The following is a 26,136-nucleotide window of genomic DNA, read 5'->3' on the forward strand; positions in this document are numbered from 1 at the left end:
GGAGAGGCTGAACAGGCTGGGGCTGTTTTCCCTGGAGTGTCGGAGGCTGAGGGGTGACCTTTATAGAGGTTTACAAAATTATGAGGGGCATGGATAGGATAAATAGACAAAGTCTTTTCCCTGGGGTCGGGGAGTCCAGAACTAGAGGGCATAGGTTTAGGGTGAGAGGGGAAAGATATAAAAGAGACCCACGGGGCAACTCTTACACGTACCACCCTCTGCGTGAATGGAATGAGCTGCCAGAGGAAGTGGTGGAGGTTGGTACAATTGCAACATTTAAGGCATTTGGATGGGTATATGAATAGGAAGTGTTTAGAGGGATATGGGCCGGGTGCTGGCAGATGGGACTAGATTGGGTTGGGATATCTGGTCAGCATGGACGGGTTGGACCAAAGGGTCCGTTTCCATGCTGTACATCTCTGACTCTATGACTATCTTGACTGGGATTCACTTAATGTTAGAAGTTTAGGTGGAGCAGAATTTGTAAGGAGCATCCAGGAGTGTTTTATTGAGCAGTATGTAAAAGGGGGTTTAGGGTACACCCCTGTGTAAACTCCAGGGGATGTGTGGGAAGAGAGAGAGGGGGTGGGAGGTCAGTCCAGGACTATTCTTGGCAGCAGTTTTAGTCATTGTAAACAAAAGACGCGATCAGTGTTGGACGCACGTCTTTGATGTCATGTTTCTGTCAGGACCTCGACATCTCCTTCGGATAATCTGATTTTCAGATAATTGGTATTCGGATAATCAAGGCTCCCCTGTACATGGACTTCAGTAAGGTAGTTGATCTGGTTCCCCATAGTAGGCTGATGGAGAAGGTGAAGTTGCATGGAGTCCAGGGTGAACTAGCTAGATGAATAGAGAACTGGCTGGGCAACAGGAGAGAGCAGTAGTGGAAGGGAGTTTCTCAAAATGGAGAACTGTGACCTTTGATGTTCCACAGGAATCTGTGCTGGGTCCACTGTTGTGATGCACGTAAATGGTCTGGAGGAAGCTATAGGGAGATTGGTGGAGTAACAGATAATGAAAGGGACTATCAGAGAGTGGTGCAGAATATAGATTGGAAGTTGGGCAGAGAAATGGCAGATGGAGTTCAATCCGGGCAAATGTGAGGTGACGCATTTTGGAAGATTCAATTCCAGATCGAACTATACAGTAAATGGAAAAGCCCTGGGGAAAATAGATGTACAGAGAAATCTGGGTGTTCTGGTCCATTGTTCCCTGATGGTGGCAACGCAGGTCGATAGTAGTCAAGATATGGCATGCTTTACTTCATCGGATGGGGTATTGAGAATAAGAATTCACAAGTCATGTTACTGTTGTATAGGACTTCGTATTGGCCACATTTGGAACACGGAGTACAGTTCTGGTGGCTGCATTACCAGAAGGATATGAATGCTTTGGAGATGGTACAGACGAGGTTCACTCGGATGTTAGGAGAAAGTGAGGATTGCAGATGCTGGAGTACCAGAGTTGAAAAATGTGGTGCTGGAAAAACAGCAGGCTAAGCAGCATCCGAGGAGCAGGAGAATCGACGTTTCGGGCATAAGTGTTTCCCGAAGAAGGGCTTATGCCCGAAATGTCCATTCTCCTGCTCCTCCGATGCTGCCTGACCTGCTGTGTTTTTCCAGCACCTCATTTTTCAACTTCACTAGGATGTTGCCTGGTATGGAGGGTGCTAGCTGTGAAGAGAGGTTGAGTAGATTAGGACCATTTTTATTAGAAAGGTGGAGGTTAAGGGGCGACCTGATTTGAGGTGTGCAAGATCCTGAGAAGTATAGATAGGGTGGATAGCAAGAAGCTTTTTCCCAGAGTGGTGGACTCAATTACGGAGGGATACGAGGTCGGGGTAAGAAGGGAAAAAATTTTCAGGGAAATATGCATGGGACGTTCTTTATGCAGAGAGTAGTCGGTATCTGGAATACGTCGGTGAAGGTGATAGAGGTGGGCATGACAGATACATGAATGGGCAGGGAGCAGACGGATACAGATCCTTCAAAAATAGGCGACAGGTTTAGATAGTGGATCTGGATCAGCGCATGCTTGGAGAGGCAAAGGGCCTGTTCCTGTGCTGTAATTTTCTTTGTTCTAATAATATGATAGGACTGTACTAATCCATATAATGTATAGATGCTTTTAAACAATGTAAAATACTCTTGCGACAACCATCCAATTCTTTTTAGTCAAAAGAAAATTACCAAGCACACTTTGACCTGCAGACTGGTGAGGCCAGTGATGATGCTGATAACAAAGCCTGTACAGGATGTATTTCACAGATCCCATCCACTATTGCCCTTCTCTATTGAGATGGCCATGTTCTCTTTATGGAACAACTTCTCCTTTTCTTGGAAGGTCCAGGTGACTTTTGGAAGTGAGTCAAGTTAAAGATGTGACTCTAGGCACTTAGGGACTGTCGTTATGCCTGTGTTTTACCAGGGTATAAGAGACGATTCTTGTTCCAGCCTGTCTTATGAGCCTTCCCTCACAACCATTTTTCTTTTCATCTTTTAGTACATCAATGACTGTGTATTAGTGCTATTTGCTACTCTTATCTGGAACAATCACTCCTTCCCTCTCTTTCACTTGAACTTTCTCTGACTCTTCCCTTCTCTACCTGACAGCTGTCTCTTTTGCTGGGGATGGGCTCTTTAATGATACTCATTTTAAATGCACTAACTCCCTCAACGACCTTGACTGTATTTCTTTGCACCAAGCTTCCTACATATACTCTCTTCCATTCTCCCAGTTTCTTTAACTTGTTTTTATTTCTCCTGGTGGTACAACCTTCCACAATGGAGCTTCTGACATGAATACAGTATTTCTTAACCAAGGAATCGACACTGTCCCCACCTCCATTGTGGTGGAGAGGGCCGTCAACCATTTCCAACCTATTTCCTGCACGTATCCACACTCTTCCCTTTCGTACCAGGACTGCAGCAGGGTTCTCCTTGTTTTCATTCTCTGCCCCACGAGCCTTCAAATTAGATCGTCCCCCTCGAGCATGAAGTCAATGGTACGAAACACTACTTTTCCTCCTCGTTAGTGTTCTAAAGGGACTGTTCCCTTCACGGTATCATGATCCACTCTTCCATCACTGCCAACATTGGCATTCCGAGTCTACAGCACCACCTTGTGAATTTGCAGGAAATGCAACATTTGCCCATCTATCACCTCCCTTCTTACAATCCAAGGTCCCAAACACTCCTTGCAGGTGAAACAGTGATTTTAAAAATCCTTCTTTTGATCCAATGGACTGTATTCACTGTTCGCAATGTGATCTCAGCAATAGAACATAGAAAAATACAGCGCAGTACAGGCCCTTTGGCCCTCGATGTTGCGCCGATCCTAGCCCACTATCCTCCATATGCCTATCCAATGCCTGTTTAAATGCCCATAAAGAAGGAGAGTCCGCCATTGCTACTGGCAGGGCATTCCATGAACTCACGACTCGCTGAGTAAAGAATCTACCCCTAACATCTGTCCTATACCTACCACCCCTTAATTTAAAGCTATGCCCTCTCGTAATACTGGCACTAATTGCAGACTGAGAGGTTGTGGAACACCTCAACTCAGTCTGTAAGCATGAACCCAGTTGTTTGCCATTTCAGTACATGACCTTTTGATTTTGAGCTCTTATTCTATCCTCAGTGTACTACAGTGTTCTAGTGAAGCCCAATGCGAGCTGGAGGAATATAGCATCTCATTTGCCAGTTAGACACTTTTTACAGCCATATGGACTTGATATTGTATTCAACATCAACCATAAGTTCTATCTTCCAATTTTGTTTTGTTTTCAAACCTTCAGTATCTTGGCTTTCCATCAGAGCTGACCTATGTTCTGTTATTAACACATGGGGCTGAGGCTATGTTTTGTCAGTTTTCAATTGCCACTGCCTTTGCCTTCTGTTGTGTAAACCTCTGATCTTCAATCTCCCTTGTCCTTAACTTTCACTCAACTTGCTACCCCTACTTTTTTTTTTAAATACAAACCCATCACTTTTGTATCTCTTGAGTGCTGAAGAAGAATCACACTGGATTTAAAACATTAACTCTGTTTCATCTGTTTCAGATGCTTCTAGATCTGCTGAGTTTCTGCAGCACCTTGTCCTTTTTAAGCATTTAAACTATTCGGTGTATTGACCACTCCAATTCCAGTAGCACATCAAAAAGCTCCAATATAGTTCTCTGAAACTTACTTTTAAATTCTACTTTTTAAAAAATCTAAAAATACATTTTTTCAAAGTTCTATAATGCAAACAAAAGAAAATGCTCTCAGTTTGGTGTCTAGTTTATAGCTGATTCTTTTGCACATGATTCAAATTTGAAAATTTTGTTATGTTTACTACTTTGTGACAGTTGAGTCTTGGACTTATTAAATATATTTTGGGATTCTTTTTAGCTTGATGGCAATTCTAGGTAGCTCTGACTGTTCTGAAAGAAAGAGTGATCAATATGTTGTATCCTAAATTAATGATATATTCAGTTGATGGAAGTACTTTGCCAAAGCATTCTATATAATTGTTTTGCGATTCATAATTTAAGGTGATGTCACTCCATAACATTGCCTTGGATAGATCATAAATGGACTTTTTTAGGGCGTGTAATTGATGGCAATTATTTAATGGAGAAATTAAGTTTTGTTTAAAAATAATGATAAAATGTCAACCTGTTTTTTCGGTTTAGGTAAACACAGCAATTACTTTCCAGAATGTGTTTGAAGATAATTCATCGTTTTCCATCAACTTGGGTTAACTTTTTTGCATTGTATAATGCATTGTATAAATTATAATATGATTTAAATTACTTGAGTTTGGAAATATATGTCAGGAATACATTAGAAATTTTTTCAACGACTATATTTCATTTTGCAGGACGCTTGGGCCTTAATTTCCCTCACCCAGGAACAGATAACCTTGTGGCACTAAATAATAGTAAGTACTGTTATTTCATGTAATTATTACCTATGTTTAACATATTTTCCCTGAGTTTTAGATGCACAGAAGGTTACATTTAAGTTGCTTGAATTTAAAACAAAGTTAACAATAAGCTAAATAATCATCTTGGCACTCCTTATGTTTTATTCATGGTAGGCAAAGGTAACTGCCTGTGGTATTAGCCACATGGATTTATTTTATCTGGTGCAATTGGTGCATCATATGACAGATGATAAACCAAGCTGATTTTACTCAAAGTTACCTGTGCTTTAGTTTGTAGAAGAATTCTCCATTTCATCTCAGTTGAAGCCTCCATTATTATCTTTTGAATAAGTAAGAAGCTGAAGTCACTCTTGTCTTGAAAATTCCTTCTAGCTAGTGGGCCCTTAACAGCTTAGTACAGAATATTCATAAGAGTTGTATATAAGGTTTCATTTGAGTCTATACTTAATTCCCTACATCGCTCCCTTTTTTTTTTGGATACAAATGCTTGTAAACGTTTTCATTGCTCCTCTTAGAATAAACAGCATATTAACACATGGCTGGGAAGAGGAGCATTATCCTTTTCAGGTTTGTCCATATCTGTCCTCATCTGTATACTTTAACATAGAAACATTGTTGCTCTTTCTCCATTGATTAATAGCAGGTTGACTAAAACATCTGAAAATACCATGCCAAATTACCACTAAACCGTCATTTCGTCCTCTTGGTGACTTTTAATGTTTGTTTTTCCAAGATGTTATCTGTTGCGTCTAGATGCAAGAATAACTGTATCGGTGTGTTGGGACTTAATCATTCAAAGCAGATTAAAAGCAACATTTTGGGTTTAAAGTTTAATGTTTTTAAAAAATCATTTAAGTCGTCTACTTAAAGAAACAGCACTGATTAAAGTCATCCCTTGGCTGAAGTTCCTTTAGATTTGTTGAAGTATGTGTTCTGGAGCTAATCGGGACAAAGCAAACATTACTAAAATGTATCAGTATTAACTAATGCATTATCCTCAGCAGAAACCGCAAAGTTTAGTGACTATGAGCACCATCCAGGACTTATAGTATAAATAACTTAACAACCATCATACCAATCCTGATTAACTAGCTTTGTTTTCAATAAGACTGTGTGAGCAAACCTGACCCAGCAACTAATTCTGATTGATATCAGTCCCAGAAGTGGGTGAATTGCGCTCTCAGATAATTCAAAAAAAGTTTCAGCCTCTCCATGGTCATGAGAGAATTTTAGGTTGTGGCAGCATCTCTGATCTCACTAGGTCATGTTAGCAGCATATGCTTATGGGCATCTTCATCAGTATTATTTAGCTATCTTCTAACCTTTCTGTCATTGATTAACTCAGTTTGTTTGGGTTAGTCATTTGTGAAACTAAAAACAACTAATCCTAATTGTTTTGTGAACATGATGAGGCTGAAGAAGGGATAACAAATCAAATCCTTCTAGGCTTTTGCTATTAAATTGAATTTTGCCAAAATGCAATAAATTCCAGAAGGACTTGCACTGATTAGGTGGACATTCTCAGTTTCCCGGAGTTTCTTTTCAACAATATTATTGCTCATTTCAAGAAGTTTATATAAAGTACATTGAATTTTCCTTAGGATTTTGCTTCAATCTTAATTCGGTTAAGAGTTTCCACTTTCCCCTTTGTCCTACAGATTACTTGATGAGAATTTCACTTTGAATTAGTGAGAAGTCACATTGAGAAACTTAAAATCTCCAATGGCACTTTGCATTCCTCTTAAAGCAGCATATTAACATGTTTAGACACCAATTCCCCTCCGTTTTTTTGGTTGAAAGTTGAAATGTGTTTATAAGCAAATGACTTTTCTTCAAATAGAGCGCAAGAATATTGAGAACAACAGCCTAGGAAAAGTATTCTACAATCATGAATGTGGCTTTGTGTACATGTTGGTGAAAGTATAGTTGAGTGAAGGAAGCTAATTTACAGGCTGTTTACTTTGCTGCACAGAGATGCAGTAGAGACAAAACACTAATTATCTTATAGTTTGAAAGCTACTCACAAATGGATCAATTGATCCAAATATTGGAAGATTTTAACCCATTTTGGATTTCAATATATAGACTTCCTTTCTGAGAAGAAATCTTAACTACAATACAACTTCAGATTATTCAGCTGATTCTGATCATGTTCTTCTGAATTTTTTTAGTTACAAAACTCCTGCACTTTTAAACATAAGGATTACAGAGCCCCACGGGATATATTGCTTCCATTCTGAACTAATGTATAAATATGCATTAATGTGTCTCACGTTAAGCTTCTTGCCAGGAATTGACCTTAAATCTTTGTTCCTTGTGTCATTTATACCACAATCTTCTAGTTTACCTTTGGCTGCATCTTTTACCAATTGGGCCTCATGCTGTGAAACTCTTGTTAGTTCCACCATTTCGTTTGCCTCTTATTTATAATCACCTCTTCAAAATTCATCTCTTCACTTGAGTTTTCTTTGCTCATTGTAATAATGCCTTTTCTGGCTCAGTGTCCATTTTTTGTCTGATTAGATGTCTGAAGTACACCGGTATATTTAAGGCGCAAAAAGAATCAAACTGTCACTGCACTTCTTTTAATCAGCTTTGCTGTGTGTTATTTTGGCTCAGATTTTCCAATGACCAAATAATTGTTTTTCAAGGATAGTTGTAAATCACGTATGGGGATTCTGTGGAATCTCCATTGCACGACACTCTGTAGGAATTCCCTGGAAATGGAATTTTCTGCTGTGCAGTTCCTCTGTTCTTGAAACCCTACCAAAAGTATCCACAAGTTGGAGAATTTGGTGGGTCCGGCTGAAATTAAACAGGTAGTTATTCAGCAAAAGTTTGAATATTAAAAACATCATATAACTCTTTAGTATCTATTAAATTGACCCCATTCTTACACAGCTGCTCCTTTGCACACCTGGGGTCCTGACAAGCTCCCTCTATGCTGGGACTTGGCTCCTGTGATTACCTCTCCTTGGAAAATTTGAGCCCTTTAGATCAACTTATACTGCACAATTGACTCATCAGTGCCTCTGATGATCTTATACGTATTTTGTTCCAGGAAGTTCTGATCCCAACTCAAGCATTTTCTCAACTTAATGACTCCTATAAAATCCAGCCATTACAAGTGCTGAACAAGTTTGAGCTCTGCCTCCGTATATTCTGTTTATTTAATTTACTACTTCCCAAAGTTGAGAGAAGCAAGATTCAACTGCAGTTGTTTGTACAGGTTCTGGGATTTCCACCCGGATATGGGAATTGGTAGGAGATCACTCCAATTAAACATTCCCCGATCTTGTTTTTAGAAACATTTGTATACTGCAGAACATCAAAGGAAGTGTGCATGCAGACAAAATATGTCCTTATTTTAGTAACTAAACTGGGAGAACATGTACTTTTGCAGTTTAGTGCATAAATAGTCATGAGCTCGAAATAATATGGCTAACTCAGCTTCATGTTCAGACATGTAAGGCAAACCAGGTCAGGATTTCTACTGTGAATGGTAGGGCCCTGGAGTGTTGCTGATCAAAGAGACCTAGGGGTGCAGGTTCATAATTTTCTTCAAAGTGTAGGTAGACAGGGTGGTGAAGACATCTTTTGGCATATTTGCCTTCATTGGTCAGTGTGTTGATTATAGGAGTTGGAACATCATGTTACAGCTGTACAGGACATTGGTGAGGCCACATTTAGAATACTACACTCAATTCTGGTCTCTCGGCAATAAAAAAAATGTTGTTAAATTGAAAGGGTTCAGAAAAGACTTGCAAGGATGTTGTTGGCATTAGCGGATTTGAACTGAAGGGAGGGGCTGAAAAGGCTGGAGCTTTTTTCCCTGGAGTTTGGAGGCTGAGGAGTGACCTTCTCAAGATCTTAGGGTAGCCTAAGACTAGAGGGGAAAGATGTAAGGAATCTGAGAGGCAACTTTTTCCCCACACAGGGTGGTGCACGTGTGGAACGAACTGTTCAGAGGAAGTGGTGGAGGCAGATACAATTACAGCATTTAAAAGCACCTGAATGGGTATTTGAATAGAAAGGGTTTTGAGATCTGGGCCAAATGCTGACAAATAGGATTAAATCAGTTTAGGATATCTGGTCAGAGCAGACTGGTTGGACTGAAGGGTCTGTTTTCATGCTGTATGACTCAGTGAAACAATTAGATATCAGTGACAATTTAATCAGACACCATTGTAGTGATGAAGAATTTTCTCAGGATTTTTGTCTGTCTTCAAGTTGTGCCAATGATCTTGGTGCTGATGAGACTTTTTTATTCAATATCCCAACTGTACAGAATAGCTTGAACAAAGACTGAATCCAACCCCATAAACAAGTTTCGTTTACCAGCTTAACTCCCTTGTATCCCAGGTCAAAATTCTTTAAATAAAAATTGAGTTTACTATAGAACACTGTTTTGCTGAAGCTTGTATTCCACAACACATCATTGAATGGACGAATCACATTGCTTGTTCATAATCTTGGGTGAAACCAACAATATTTTTTAATCTTGTGGATGTTTATTAACTTTGGTACATGAACTGATATTTTTACTTTAAAAATTTCACCATATTAATAGCTTTGGATAATATTTCAGCTGATAATTTGAGTGACTGATGATCAGCTAGAGTTCATTTCATTGATACTCAGCAGCCAGTATACAGTAGGTTTTATGAAGTAATACAGTCTTTAATATATAGTCGTTTCTGCTATAACATGCGTTTCTTCAATGTGAATTGGCTGTAAAGTAATTGAAGAATTTAGACCATTATTTGTAGAATGCAAACTTTCCTTATCTGTATTGGTTATAACATGATTCCAGCCCCATTAATTTAAATAGTGCTGCTATTATGTGATTTCTTCTAATGTGGAGTCACAGGGGAACGGAACTATCAAAACCGACTGTAGCAAGACCATTTTATTCCGATGCTATTCTATTACGCATGTCTGCCTAAGATGGAAAGTATGGCGATTACTATGGCTTTAAAAGGTGTATTTTGTCTTGGCTTGCTTTATGAAGAAAGGTTGAGGCAGGGGTGTTGAGTGATTTGCTCAAAGCCAATAAACAGCTTGAGAGGTCGTGGAATGTTTTCTTTTAAATTGGAACAAGAGAAGCAGCCTGAATGCGTGGGGTCAAGCTCCCACAGAACCAGGATTTTTTTTTTAGCTTTCTGCAGTTGCTGGGGTCTTGAAGCTGGATGTGGAAGCTCTTCTTCCTCTCTGTTACAGCTAAAAGGTGGAGTTCTCTTCAAGATGTTAGAATTGCATGTAAGACAATCTATTTTACTTTACTGAATTTTCCTTTACCAAGGCTGTGCTTTAGGATGTACCTATATTAGAATAGTTAATTAGCAGTTAATACATATTATTTTGTTCAGCATTTCAATAGTTAAAATTAAACTAGTTCCTTTCTTTATTTTTCTTTCATTTCTATTTGACTGTAGTATAAAAACTGTGTTTTGCTTAAAGTTGAGTAGTTTGAACAATTGAAATGCATCTGGAACGCTTTGCACTTGCTTTTAAAATAAGAAAAAGTTAGCATCCAGACTTTCTTCTTAATATATTTTGAGTGAGTTTGGTCTTGTCCATAACAACAAAACCAATGCTTTCTATTCCTTTTCTGCCTCTGTATATGGAAATTGGACTAATGAAGGATATTCAATTATCCACTTACAGTATGACCTTCCTCTTGAAGAGTGAACATGACTTATTCCCAGTTATCTGGCAAACTTTTGTAATCTTACACATTCATTGTGTGTTTTGACCTCACTTATATTAATATTTTGTGTGTTATTGGCCACCTTTCACATTAGCTAACATATATATGTAAAAGGTAGTATTTGTGTGTAGCTTAATACAGGAAGACCAGTTACATGCATTGTGGTTGAATCTTAAAGGGTCAGTTAGTGGATTCTCTGTCTGTCTCTCTCTTGATAGCATTTATGTTTTAAAAATCTCTGTTCATTTGCTTTGCTTTTCTCCTCTTGCCACTTGACTCCGTTTTGCCCTTTGCAGTTTTGAATAGCAAAATTGTCATTTGTTCCTGGAGTTGGTTCTTCCAAAGCACAGTTTGTGAGAGATAATTAACCAATTGTCAGCCAAGGAGATAAAATCAAAACCCCCAGAATTTAGAAGCATGAGAGATTATTATATTGAAACATAACATTATTAAAGGGTTTAGCCTGGTAGGTACAGAGAGGATTCTCTCTTTCACATATAGAGCTGGACATCACTGTCAGAATAATATGTTGGTCATTTAGGATGAGCTGGTTTTTACGCAAAGCATTGCAAGTCTTTGTAATTCTGTACCCAGATAGCAGAGGATGCTAGGTGAGTGAGTATGTTCACCAACAGAAATTAATAGATTTGTGGATACCTCTGGTGTTATGGGATTGTGGGGAAACCGAGTGAAATTCTACGTAAACGCCATGATTTTACTGAATAATGACATAGGCTTGAAGGGTGAAATGGGTAATTCCTGTTTTTATTGTTGCATTGTTGAGACAATCCTTGGATGTTTGAGTTTTTGTAGTCAATAACAATTGCATCACCCACATTGGGTGGTGTCAAATATTGCACATGATATAGTCATGAGCTGTAATCATGTTCCAGCTTCCTTTTAAATTGGAAATCACTAATCATCTCTGGCTGCTTTTAGGGATTAGAAGGAACTTGCCATTTTGGAAGGTGTAGTAATACTGAATCTTGACATCGTTAACCTATAACCCAATGAACTGCAAAGCTCTGAATTCGGCATAAAGATCTTGGAAATTGCTTTAGTGGATAAAGGGAACGGAGTATATTCACTTATGATTCAAGGACTACATACACTATGAAGGAAAGAATGATAAATAGTTTAGCTTCTCATTAATTAGTGAGTGCTTGGCAAGTCTGATTATAAGGTATTGATCGTTTTCAATTTTTAGATTTTCAAATAACATTTTAAAAACAATTGGAGATGAGCAAGATTGATATAATGAGTGCATCTGTAAAACAGTGATGCAACAATTGCTATCCTTAAATTTTATGAAGAAAATTAAAGGTGTATAATTTTAAATAGAATGCACATAAATGCATACTGTAATGGTCAAAAGTAGATGCTTGGTCATCATTCAGTTCATGAAAGATGTTGTCCAGAAAACTTTAAAAACAAACCTTAGTCTTATGCTCACTGATTTATAGTGTGGCACTGCTAAGCAGAAGTTCCCCATGGTGAGTGTTGAACTAAAATATGTTAGTGGTGCCAGAAAAAATGCAACTGTTTAGCTTGTCCTCAGTTATCTTTGTATATCCAATGAAAGCTTGAATCCTTTTCCACTGAAATGGATGGGCATGTACATTGTCCACTTTCTTCCCAAGTCGGCTTTGTTGGAACAAATACTTTTCTTGTTATACATAGTAAGTGGAATTTTTTCGCAATAAGCTTGAGAAGAATGAAAATGAAAATATTGTAACTGAGGAATTGGTTATTGTATATTTGCAAGCTAGATTGGGATGCCTAAAGACTTTAAAGGTATACAAACATCTTTAGAAAAGAATAATAGAGATACCTTTTGTGTAGATTACTGACATCTTATATAACCATTAGCTCAGCTTCAATTTATTACTGTTACTATGATGTAGGTAATTCTTTTATCAGTCTACACAGAATATACAGTATAGTAACTGGTTATGTAGCCCATGTAACTGTGCTGCAATCTGTAAATTGTATGAGTAGTATTGTCACTGTAGGGTTGTCTTTTTTCAAGTTGATGCATTTGGATCTGATCTTTTGTAAGAAATGAGGTCTGCGAGCAGCACACTTTCTTTCAGATACCAGCAATTTAAAATTAAGTCCATTTGCATTTAGTGCATATACGTTTTCAAGTCCACTAGCTTTTTGGGATTTGCAAAAATCAAAATATTGATTTACAATCTCCAATGTACTTTCAGATAAGGTATTAATAGAGGTCTTGAATGTTCTCTAAGGTGGAAATTAAAATTGCTGTATTGTGAAGAGACAGGACACTTGTCCTTAGAATCTTGACCATTAATGACCCCTCAAACCACATCATCGAAACAGACTTAGTCATAGAGCCACAGAGCTGTTCAGCACGGAAACAGACCCTTTAATCCAACTTGTCCATGCCTACCATAGACCATAGAACATAGAACGTTACAGTGCAGTACAGGCCCTTTGACCCTCTATGTTGCACTGACCTGTGAAATTAATCTGATGCCCATCTAACCTACACCATTCCATTATTATCCATATGTACATCTAATGCCCATTTAAATGCCCTTAACATCGGCGAGCCTACTACTATTATTGCAGGCAGGCCGTTCCACGCTCTTACTACTCCTAGTAAAGAAACTACCCCGATATCTGTCCTAAATCTATCACCCCTCAATTTAAAGCCATGTCCCCTAGTGTTAGCCTTCATCATCCTACACCACCTTATCTAACCCTCTGATTATCTTGTACATCTCGATGAAGTCACCTCTCCCTGTTCCTCGCACGTGGCACCGGCAACAAACCAGTGATAACAACTGTTTTTCTATCTCTAAGCTTCCACCCTAGCTTCCTGAATTTCTGCTTTAGATCCTCACCTTTCTTCCTATGTGGACCATGACTTGGGGCTGCTCCCCCTCCCCCTCAAACACCAATCCAAGACCTCACAAACCCTGACACCTGGGAGGCACCACACCTATTGTGAGTCTCTCATATTCTCACAAAACCTCCTATCTGTCCCCCTAATTATGGAATCCCCATAGACTAAAGCTCTGCTCCTCTTTCCCCTTTGCCTCTGAGCAACAGGGACAGACTCTGAGCCAGAGACCTGTGTCCCATTGCTTACCCCGGTAAGTCATTTCCCCCCCCGCGCAACCGTATCCAAAACCGTATACTTGTTGAGGGCTACCACCACAGGAGAACCCTGCACTGCCTGCTCGTTCCCTTTCCTACCCCTGATGGTAACCCATCTACCTTCCTCACATGGCTGTGGAATAACTACCTCCCTGTAACTCCTCTCCATAATCATGTCCGCCTCCTGAATGATCCGAAGTTCCTCCAACACCAGGTCCAGTTCCCTAACTTGGTTCTTGAGCTGCAGTTGGGTGCACTTCCCACAAATGAAGTCAGCGGGAATACTAGAGATGACCCTTACTTCCCGCGTACTGCAGGAAGAACATTCAACTGCGCTGACATCCATTCCAGCTATTCGAAGTTCCCAAATAGACTGCCAGAAAAAAAACACAAAAGAAAGCACTTCTCACCTTAACAACTGGTGCACAGAACGTTTTTTTTGATTAGAGGAGGAGGATGGGTGGGAAACATTACCTGACTATTTTGGGTAAAGCAACTGCTCAAATCTGTGACCTTGTGACCCCTCCAACTGCATCCAGGAACTGAAGAAAAACCAGAACTAAAAGAAATTTAAACCGTATACTCGTGTACCCTGACAGGCCCCAATGCTTCCTGGAAACCTCGTGATCTCTCCGACTGTGTCCAGGAACTGATAACTTAACTTAAATTGGTCTAATCCAAATTGCCAGCATTTGGCCTTCCTCAAATAATAATGGGATAATGAAGACAACTTGCTGTATGCAATTTGGTTTTCTCCACTTTCTTCTTAACAATGACTACATTTCAAAAGTGTACACTTCAAAAGTGGCTGTACAGCACTTTGGCTGTTGTTTGGTCATAAAGAAAAATGCATAAATGTAAGTCGTCTTATCAAAAAAAATTAGTGAGATGTGATAAAATAGGTTCAGAAGTTTCATCGGGACATGATATTTTTTAGACTTTGGATTGGCCAATTGGGGCAGTTTAAGTCATTGCTGTTTTTGTTTACTTACCAAACTGCTCTCTTTCTGCTGCCTGTGCTTTTGTCCCAATCAAATCACACTGAAAAGCAAAGGTCCCATGTTTGTTTGCTTAATTCAAAATAATATGGACTTGAATGCAGCTAGTTCATAACACGCCTAATATGGCACTAAATGCATTTTCCATCCACGGTCACTTTCACACCTGAATCTCCTGGATCTCTGAGCAAATTCCCCTAACAACTGCCAAATCACATTAGGTGACAAGAACTTGTAACTTTTCTGAAAAGAATGTCGTTGTGAGCAAAGGAAGGCAAATGGGGAAGTGGCAACAGGGAGAGGGATCGGTGTTAACTTTGTTATGGCCAGACCCTGGGTGAGCTGCTGAGTTCTTACAGTTCTAGACAGGATACTTTAAAATTGTCAGGCTCTTAGGTGAAGATTGGTAAATTGGCTCCGTTTCTTTATTCACCTTTCCTACCCCTGGTGCCCCTCAGTTGATTTACAAAGTCATAATGTTAATTTACAGCAGTCTCTCTCGCTCCTGCTCTCTCGTGAATACATTTCTCCCAGACTAAATTACTTTGTTTTGAAAGGAACCAATTTAACCTGGCTTCCTTCAGTTAACAAGAATGAGTTTATTTGTTACTAATCACGAGAAGAAATACTAACACAACTCGCATACAAATATATTAGGAATAAGAACTTATTCCAAAACTGCTTTAGACAAAAGACAGTCTCTGTGGTCTTCAGTGAAGAGTGGATTATAGAGTGTTATTGTTACAGTGGATGTTATATTGGTAGTTTGGAAGTCTATTTTGAGATTTTTGGCTTTGTAGGTTTAATGGTATTCTTTGTCCTGGTTCCTTTGAAAAGTAACTGGATAGCAGCACTCAGTGCGTGTGAGAGAGAAAGAGAGCAATAGTCTTTTCTTTTTCTTTACCTGTAATACAGGGGTATTTTAATGGCCATTTTGTTCTCAAAATTGTTACCTGCACAGTGCACTGATTCGCGCATTCCAAGATTAAGCCAATGACTCGCATAGACCAGAGTCAGTTTTAACTCTTGGCGCTGTGCATTCTACAAGTGGAAAACACATATGTCTCTTGTCCAAACTGTTTTTTTTTCTCTCTCTTACCATCACGTTCAGTCTGGGATACTTTCAGGGATTAATATTGATCAGTTCGGTAGTGCATTTCCCTCTTTGAATTTAAATTGACAACTTCAGATGTAATGTTGCAGAAATGTTTTTAAGACAGTAACTGAATTTACTCCCCATAATGTCTCCTTTTTGGCTGTAGCTGTGTTTGTGTTCAAAAGATCACTTTGGACATAGCAAACCTTTAATTTCATCGGTGATTCATGGTCATGACAAGCTACATATTACGGTTTGGTGTAATCTTCGCTATAACTTAAACTAGGATTAGTAATTAGCTTAAAACACACAGGATAAATTTATTGAGTAATTAAACTTCGGTTATTTAACTGAAATGTAATGTTGGATGGCGATACAGTGCAGCTGGTATGCTGCAACTGTTGGACATGTGAGTTTGCGAGTATTTGCATCTTGAGGTACTTGTGCTCTGAATTGTTCAACCAGAATTGGGAGCGTAGATGCTGCAGAATGTTCAGAACAACTGATTAGGCAGCTTGCTTGCTGTTCTCTTGAAGATGGTGCACGAAAATAATTTAAGGATACAGGTATTTCTCCTACAATGCCATAGTTGCATTCTGTGTGACGTGTTATAGAAAATCATGCAATAGAAATAATGGGGCCTATGGGACAAATAGGGTTGGGGAGAATTACCAAAAATGCCAGTAAAAATTGAAACAAAAGAAGTAGTTAGCCTAATACAAATTATAGCACAGTCTAAGTAAATTTTGACCTGTTGTAACTGATCAGTTGTATAGTGCGGTATAGTACAACTCATCAGAATCTTCAACTGATTACTCTACTCTCAATTGGCATCTATACCTGTTGGCTGCACTACATTCTAGCCAGTCTTCTGGTCCCATCCAATGGTAACACTGCACAAATCATCTCTCAAAATGAAACTTGCTTTGATTAATCAAAGGTTGAATCTTAATTTCTTTCCCTAAGTGTCAGCTTTGTCAAGTTTTTCGGAGGGTTTCGCGTCGTGATGTTTGGGGATGTCTATCACCTTATTTTACAAAACCGCCTGATTTATTACCTACCCTACCCTTTGGTGTCCCTCTTGCACAATCTAGCACCATCACCATTTCCTGGATATCCCAGAGCTGACTAACATCTGTGGTGAAGCACCATCATTAAAAAGATATTGTGCACCCAGATGAGAGCGGTCAGTCCAGAGCTGCTCTGCATAGTTCCTGACATTGGCCCTGGATGTGGCAGATAATAGAAAATTGGTGTCTCTCTTTGTGGGCAGTGACATGGAGATGCTGCTGCTCGAGGTGGGGATGATGCAGAGGTAGGATGTCCTTTTTCTCCCAATCCAACAGTAGATGCCATTCTATTGGATCCACATCAATCTGGACCAGGTCTACCATCCAGAAATGCACAGAATGTAGGTTGACGTTCTCCACCCTGCCAGTGAAAGTGCCACCATCTTGTTGTTGATACCTCACACTCACTGTATCTCTGCTACTGTACCCACTATTTCCTGCAACATTGTCCCCACTCACTCTGATCCTCACTAATATTTGACCATGACCAAGCTTGAATCTATTCTGTACAGACTACTCACCCCTTTAGGGCATCTCCACACATGCACCCAAAGTAACAGTGCGCCACTCACCTTTCTCTTCCTCGTCCACTATGTGCAAAGTTTCCTGACTCTGACCATGCTGTGACCATCTCCATGCCCCTGTACTGGTATTTATTTGCAGTTGGTTACCATATTGATTAGTCACTGAAACAGATTTACATGAGTCTGCAGATATTCTTTAACATCCAAACATATTTTTTTTAAACAAAAAGAGAGAAAAAGCTCTTAATATGAACAACAAAGCCACGTTTCAAACTGCTGCTCAACACTGTCCTTTTACTGTTTGTCAGTTCCAGTGAAATTTCACTCATCACAACTTTTTAAGTTTTTAAATTAACAGATTGCTCCCAGCTTCCTGTCCTCAGGCTGTAGAGACATTTTGATGATACTTTTCCAAGTACACTAGCACAAACATTTCACAATACCTTTTACAAAGCTCTTCATGATAGAATGCACAAGCTGTTTGGTCACATGATGCTGATGCAGCATCCAGTCCTCTGTGCATCATGTCACCCAGTGACAGGAATGAGGATCATGTAACAGTGAACGGGAGGGCGCTTTTTAAAAAGAAGCGCAGCAATTCACAAGTCGCGTTACAGAAAAGCCCCATTTAATAAACGCATGTCATAGCAGAACTACCTATAGAACGGAAAGATATTCAAAGAAGACTGTGGCTCACTTAGATTAGAGAGTAGTGCAGGTGTGGTTCACGGTCAGGGACTGGAGGGACTGTGATTGAGAGTCAAGCAAGTCAGAGTAATACAGCACAGAAACAGGTGATTGGATGTGAAGTGCAGTAGTGAAGGAATCTCTGGCTTTGCCATTGTCCGAGAAGTACAAGGTTCTTGCCCAGGTGAATCAGGGCAGATGTATGAACAAACTGATCATGGTGCTGTGCTAAGGGAGGCCATCCAAATGAATGGGAATGATGTAAAAAATGAAAATCATGTAATAATAGAGACAATATAGTCAAGGGATCTGATTCTATTCTGCACGTTGATGTATGGTTCCCATTATTTTGGGACCTGTGAATCTGATAACTGAAGCTGTAGTTAGGCTAATTAACAGATTTATGGAGATCAGGAAACATCATTTTAAAGACATCCTAGGTGAAATTTTGAGGCTGCATAGCACTTTGAATATAAATAGGCAAAATTAGTCAGGAAGTGGCAGTAACTAATAAATGCAAGGACTTCACTGGCAGAGGCAATATCAGTGAAAAATATATTATGACTAAATGCACAAAGCATTCACAACAACATAGAATTGGTAATAGATGAATTGGTAACAGAAATAGTAAAGGCATTATGGAAACAAGGTTGAAGAATGATTAAAGTCAGGGACTAAATATTCCAGAATATTTATATTTTAGAAGAAAAATAGCAGGGCTAGCCCTGACAATAGGATATAGAAAAAATGGATCTTTGATTAAAATCCAAATACAGAATCTGTTTGAAACTAAGATTGAACAAGTGGCAGAAAACGCTGATGGGAATTGCAGAGGATAAGTCTGATACTTTGAGGTGCAAGTAAAAAGGGTAAAATAGTTATCACAGGAAACTTCCACCTTTATAGAGACTATGAAGTAAAATTGTTACTAATTAATATGGGGGGCAGGTTCAAGAGGCAGCAAGATACAGCACTTTGGGGCGAATGGGATCAAAAGTTATGGGGAGAAAGCAGGATTAGGCTGTAAAGATGAATGGCGGAGAAGGCTCAAAGGACCGAATGGTGCCTCCTGCTCCTATCTTCTATGTTTCTGTAATATTCTTTTAAGATTGGGGTGGCATAGTGGCCCAGTGGTTAGCACTTGCCTCACAGCATGGGTTCAATCCCTGCCTCAGGCGACTATCTGTGTGGAGTTTGCGCATTCTCCCTGTGTCTGCGTGGATTTCCTCCGGGTGCTCCGGTTTCCTCCCATAGTACAAAGTTGTGTAGGTCAGGTGAATTGGCTATGCTAAATTTCCCATAGTGTCAGGTGCATTAGTCAGGGGTAAATATAAGGTAGGGGATGGGTGTGGGTGGGTTACTATTCGGAGGGTCAGTGTGAACTTGTTGGGCCAAAGGGCCTCTATCCATACAGTAGAGATTCAAATTTAATTCAAAGTGTTTGTTTATTCAGTCAGTATCTCAAGAATTCTCCAGTAACTGTACTTTCTGATAACTTTTGTTTTTTCCAAAGAAAAATTGGTCACTTTGTGTTCAAATAATGCATTCCTAGAAAAACTATTTATAACAGATTGTAAAACCTGCAGTAGTTATTTTTGGGTTTACAGTACTTTGAAATTAAGTTATACTATTAAATCTGTCTTGGTTATTGTGCCTGAGCAAAGATATATTGCTCTCAGCAACTGTTAGTGAAATTGATACCTCACTTTCTTTTTAAAGCTGGTCTGAAGGTCATGTGTTAACTTAGGCTTCAGCTGGGGGCATTCTACTATGATGCTCTTTTGCTGGTGGCTATGACTGCCCAGCTGCTTGCCCTCTCCCCTCTGCCACTCTTATTCTATCTCTGGTGTGATAGAACTCTCCATTTATTGGCACTTTTGACTTAACCATTAACATTCCTACTCTGAGCATGTCTGGGAATAAAGATGTCGCTGCAAAATTGCATAATATGAAAAGTTATTTGATAACTTGCCAGGAAGGTGCTGCTAGGGAAACTCCTATAACAGTATTAAATATATTTGCCTGCTTTGAAAAAATTGAATTTTTTTAATGTAAAATATGTCACACCACACTGCGGACACCATTGTCCTGCCAAAGAAAGAAGCAGGTATTTAACAATGGATTAATTACAATTAATTCAGGACTTGTATTTAGTAGTTAAGGTGAAAATTGGAAATGGGAAAACACTTGGGTAACTCTGTGGGCTTCATGTTGAATCTAGTAGGATTGCAAGTATCCACATTAGGCATATAAATTAGTCATTAATTTATGCTCAACAGGAGAAATTCACCAAGGCTTCTTAGACAGCACTTTCCAAACCCACAGCCACTACCATCCCCCACTCAGCCGTGCTAACCACTGAGCCACCATGCCACCACCTGGAAATTCCCTTGCAAGCCCCTCACCACTCTCACTTAAGAATATATATCACCGTTCCTTCACACTGGATCAAAACTCTGGATTGTAGTGATGCAAGAAGGCAGCTCACCATCACTTAAGGGCAACTAGGGATGGACAATAAATGCTGGCTCAGTCAACAACATCCACATCCCACAAGTGAATTCAAAAATGTAATTCCCCATATCAAATTAGTGTTAAATGCAGCTGGTAAACAGTGGAAAGTCTTCATATAGCTATATATTTATCAGATCAAAAGACAGATTTAGGAATAGGAGATAATTAGTTTGGGCCATCACAAGTGTTCCATGTTGCTGTGGGGATGGTTTATTTTCATTCATGGGATTTAAGCTCACTAGCTATTATTACCTGTCCCTAATTGCCCAGAGGGTAATTAAGAGTCAACTGGAGTCTGGTGTTGCATATAGGCCAGACCAGGTGAGAATGACAAATTCCTTTACCTAAAGGACATTAGTGAACTGAATGGAGTTTTACAACATTCGACTGTGGTTACGTAGTTACCATTAGGCCAGATTTTATTCTAGATTGTTATTGAATTCAAATTTCACCATCTGCCATGGTGGGATTCAAGCTCATGTACCGAGAACATTAGTCTGGAGTTCTGCATTACATTTGCCACCCAGGGTTGTGATCAACAGAATTCAGAATAGGTCACATTCCTATTGTTGGTAAAAACAATGACTGCAGATGCTGGAAACCAGATTCCGGATTAGAGTGGTGCTGGAAAAGCACAGCAGTTCAGACAGCATTCGAGGAGCAGGAAAATCAACATTTCGGGCAAAAGCCCTTCATCAGGAATACATCCTGCTCCTCGGATGCTGCCTGAACTGCTGTGCTTTTCCAGCACCATTCTAATCCACATCCCCATTGTTGTCTCCATTTGACCCTATATTAGCGAGCCTGTCTTGAAGCATAACAATATTGTACATGTTACAAATGCAATGTTTTACAAAAATGTGGACTCTTATTTCCAACCTCTTCTCAAATCACAGAATTCCAGGTTCCAGCCATTACCACGGATTATATTGTGACTGCAACTATGTTAATTTATTCTTTTTGCAGTATTCAGCACATCCAAATATACCACTTGCCCAAAGTGACTATGCAACAGTCAGTGTAGAAAGCAAACTGTATGTTGACCTTCGTAGGGAGAGGATTTGAGTACATGAGTAAGGATGTTTTGCTGCAAGTGTATGGGACCTTGGGGAGACCACATCTGGAGTAGTATGTGCAAATTTAGCCTGCTTATCTGAGGAATGATATCCTGACTATGAAATGAGTGCAACAAAGGTTTACCAGTCTGATTCCTGGGATGGGAGATCTGATGTATGAAGAGAGACTGGATTAGTTAGGACTTTATTTCCTGGAATTTGTGAAAATTGAGGGGATATCTCATAGAAAACTGTAAAATTCTAATAGGACTAGGAAAGATAAACGTAGGAAGGATGTTTCCAATGACTGGGGAGACTAGCTAGAGGTCATAATCTATGGAAATGGGCTAGGCCATTTAGGACTGCAATTAAAAAGTTTCCTCACTCAGTGGAGAGCTTGTGGAATTTTCTGCAACAAAAAGTGGTTGAGACTAAAACATTTTCAAGAAGTAATTAGGTATTGTTCTTATGGCTAAAGAGATCAAAGGATAATGAGAAAATGGGAACAAGCTACTGAGTTGGGTGATCAGCAATGATCAGATTGAATGGTGGAGCAGGTTCGAAGGGCTGAATAGCCTACTCCTGCTTCAATTTCCTGTGTTTCTGATCCACACAAGCCACACTGCTTCCATCATTCATTACACAGCGAGCTCTCTCAGGGATGCTGCCAACATCTGACTCAATGACTTCATGTTGGCATACTGCTGTCTGATATCTTTAAGAATTAGCATTTGCAATACGTTAACATGGGGAACCCTGAAGCAATTACTTTCATCTCTTACCAGAAATAACCACTGTCATGCCAGGGTTGGCAACAGTCATTTTTACAACTTTGCAGAAGGACAATATCTTAAAAGCTGTCAAGTTGTTCCTAAAGTAACAATAATTATGATGAAATTGGCAGAATCTGGAGATGAGCATATTAGTGTTTGTATAAATAAGGTAGAAGCAAAAAAAAATTTAAATTTGACTTTAATGTGATTTCTGATGTTAGATTTCTTTGGCAATCTATTGAATATCCCAGACAGGTTGGGAAAATATTTAATCAGTCTTGTTTGGGAGTTGTATGAGCCACTTAATGAGCTGAAGGTTGTAGACCCTTGGTCTGTCCTTTTTCAAGCTATTGTCTGGAGCTGACCCAAGCTCCATAAAACTTGAGGGTTTGTTTAACTTTGAGTAGTTTGTGAAACCTGACCTTCTATCCACTACCAAAATTATTTGTTTCCATGGTACCTCTTTCCATTCCTCCTTTATTGCTGTTCGAATCCTTATTTGCTTCTGCAGTGCTGTTTGAAATCTCCTTGAGCTCCAAATAATCCAAACTGGTCCCTGTATCCAGTGCACACAGCCCTTTTATCCATCTCCACCCCCTCACTAACCCTGATGATGTTTAATATATATAAATTCCAGCGATTAACTGAAAGGCATCGCGTGGCAAGATTTCTCATTTTAAGAATTTTGCTCGAAGCTAAAAACAACTCCCACTGAATGTGCTACTAATAATCTGAACTACAGAAGAGACAACCATTAATAATGCTTTAACACCACATATTAAAACGCATACATTACAATTTGCTTTCCATGGAATTATAGCTTTTATTTGAAACAATTCAAAGGCATATCCTGTTTCCAATAGGTCCATGTTTCCCAACTTCATTGAGTAAATATCCAAAAAACTTCCCTGAATTCTCAGAATTTCCAAGTTGACGACCTGCAGCAAGGCCTACGGCAGCAAAACAATTTTTCCCCTCAGCTTCAGGATAAATCTTCCAGAATCTTTAGATTGTCACAAGATGTCTCTTTGACTAGAGACTGTCCCACTTCTGCTTTGCAGCTGGTAGTTCTTGAAGGACTTGTAGCCTTTGCCTTGCCCTACAACAACACGGTGGTGAAGTGGTCATCAAAATGTTATCTCTGTGCATCGTTTTTTTTGCCAGTCTTGTATGTGGGGTTTTTAAAATTAAAAACTGTTTGCTTGCCAGTGCCCAATCTTTTTACATTACTCATTCACTTCAGTTTGTAAATGGATTAGTGAGCATAGAACAAGGGTATTTATAGCAGTATGTAATCAGCCTTCTCAAGTTAGGAAAAGCTTTTTTTCTTTCCTTTCCAACTATGTTTGTGACCTGCTTCAATTATGCTGCATGTATCTTCGTCAATTTAATGCCGCATAGAGAAAATTGATCATCTTACAGTGTTGGAAATCCTTGGGTAGAAATCAAACTGTATTCAAGTTGCAGTGCTCTACTTGCCTTTTTACGTTGACTTCAAAATAATTGGTCTCACTTGTTCTAATGTTCATATTCATTTATTATAAGCAGTTTTTCAAAACGGAAAAGTACAATTTCTTGGTGAGAAGCAACTCTTCTTCCATGTCCAGTGTGGGAAGTCAATCACTTGAGTTCATAGCCCATTGGAATTCAACCTAATGAACAGGAAATCTAATTTTGTAGCAGTACAGAAACCAACAGCGGAGAATCAGACTTGTGTTAATGTCTATTAACTATGTCATTAGAAGACTGCTATTTGTGTCATTCAACCTCAAACTTTAGATCAATAATTCCATTTCAAATGTTTCATAATATGCTAGTTTATTTGTAAATATACTACAAGCTTGGTGATATGAAATAACCAAAATGCCTTTTGGTTGACTATTTCTTTACTCTAGGCTTTTGTTTATTAACTAATTACTTTTATTGTGATGGATCACATTTGAATACAAGTGAAATAAGACCATAAGACCACAAGACATAGGAGTGGAAGTAAGGCCATTCGGCCCATCGAGTCCACTCCGCCATTCAATCATGGCTGATGCGCATTTCAGCTCCACACACAAATCATGTGTGTTGCATGGTTCTCATTTAGTAAATTGCTCATCTCTTTCCCTGATGAATTACGCACGATTGTAGCTACTTTACTGTTCCTTCAGTTAAGGTTTTTATCTAATAGGTGAAACTTTCCAATTGCATGAATGCTTTGTCAACAGTATCCACAAATAAAAAATACTAATTTATTTTTAAGAATACCAACTTCACTCTGAGCTGAAGCATGCTACATTTCTGTTTTTGTAAATACTCAATGTGATGGGTTTTCAGATTACAAATTATTCTGGAATATTTTTCTTTGTAGTTTCTGTTGACAGTAATGTGATCACTTTCATACTAAATAACTGTGATCACTCATTTCTAAAGTAACCCACCTTGCCAATGTGCAAATGAACAATCAGAAGCAATTGTGATTGCATTATTTGAACTATAGTGGCTGGCCTTCAATCTACTTCCTTTTGGAAAGGGTCTATCTATAGGATACTCTTGATAATTAAACTAGTTACATTTTTTTAAAATGATGAACTCAGCTCTGTGGTAGTTAGATTATCACCACAGAACCAAAAAACCAAGAAGTGTTCATGTTCTTCTATTCTGTGATGGAAGCCAGAAAAATTGCAAATAAAATCAGCTTGCTACATTGTTCATGGCACTTAAATCACATTGTATTTGGGGATTTTTTTTTCTGTTATGATTTCCCAATTTTATTTACTTTGAGTTTCAAATAAGCAATGTTTGGAAGAAGAGCAAATAAAATGTTGGGAAAAATTGGAAGTCAGATTCACTCATTGTATTGTTGGGAATACTGTACAGTGAAATGGTCTTGATTGCCTTTCATAATGAACATAGTCAGGGAAGAGTTGGAAGCAAAAGGCTTTCAAAACTCATTTGGTGGGGAGGTGAGGACAAATTAATTTTATAATAATTTTCTGCTGGATAACAGAACACTTCTAAAACTTAGTGTGGAATTGGGATGCAATTTTGACAATGAATTGACTTGTGTCACCTGAATCATGTGTGCCTATCATATGAAGTTTGCAATTTTTAACAGAAGGTTACAGGCCTACCCACTTTTTCTCTGTTTACATGCAGCAAGGACATTTGGGCGACGAAGAGGTAAAGAAATTTTTAATACTTAGTGTTTGCTTGTGAAATCTAGTAATATTTTCAATGCTTTAATGGAGTGATTAATGATTTTCAGTTGCTTGTATAAATTCTTTGGTTGATTGGCAAAATCTATGTATCCTTTTGTGGTGGTCCTAATTGCTATCGCGAACTTCTAACCATTCTAAATTAGTAACTTGCAGTTTGTTGCCTTGAAAGTTCTTCAGTATATCTTTTTGACAAAAACTGTTGTGTTTCTTTTTAAGTCTGTAAAATCATAATTAAATGGTCTGCTTTAAATTGTGGCTGAAGAAATAATTGCTTAATAACAGTTGCATTCAAAGCACAGTGTTTGAGATTTCCTTTGAGCTTGGTGTTTTTTTTTAAGTAAATGGTGGGATTTGTTTTTGTTCCTCTGTACAGTGTTGTTTTTAAATCTGGCCATGGTATCCAGGGGGAGGTTCTGAATGCAACCCCCAGGTGTTTCCCCACA

At 38.9% G+C, this 26,136-nt stretch overlaps 1 protein-coding gene across 5 annotated transcripts in view; it reads left to right on the forward strand.

Moving 5' to 3' along the window:
- cpeb3 (cytoplasmic polyadenylation element binding protein 3) overlaps positions 1 to 26,136 on the forward strand; it is a 114,657-nt gene that overhangs the window by 41,085 nt on the left and 47,436 nt on the right. For 4 of the 5 annotated variants that reach the window (XM_043712504.1, XM_043712506.1, XM_043712502.1 and 1 more), the window contains exons 4-5: positions 4,869 to 4,928; positions 25,632 to 25,655. In XM_043712504.1, coding sequence (XP_043568439.1) covers positions 4,869 to 4,928; positions 25,632 to 25,655 — 84 coding nt within the window. The remainder of the gene's footprint in view (positions 1 to 4,868; positions 4,929 to 25,631; positions 25,656 to 26,136) is intronic. The other variant, XM_043712503.1, reaches the window with a different exon arrangement.

Source organism: Chiloscyllium plagiosum, chromosome 22, assembly GCF_004010195.1.
Source record: "Chiloscyllium plagiosum isolate BGI_BamShark_2017 chromosome 22, ASM401019v2, whole genome shotgun sequence".
Classification (NCBI taxonomy): Eukaryota; Metazoa; Chordata; class Chondrichthyes; order Orectolobiformes; family Hemiscylliidae; genus Chiloscyllium; species Chiloscyllium plagiosum.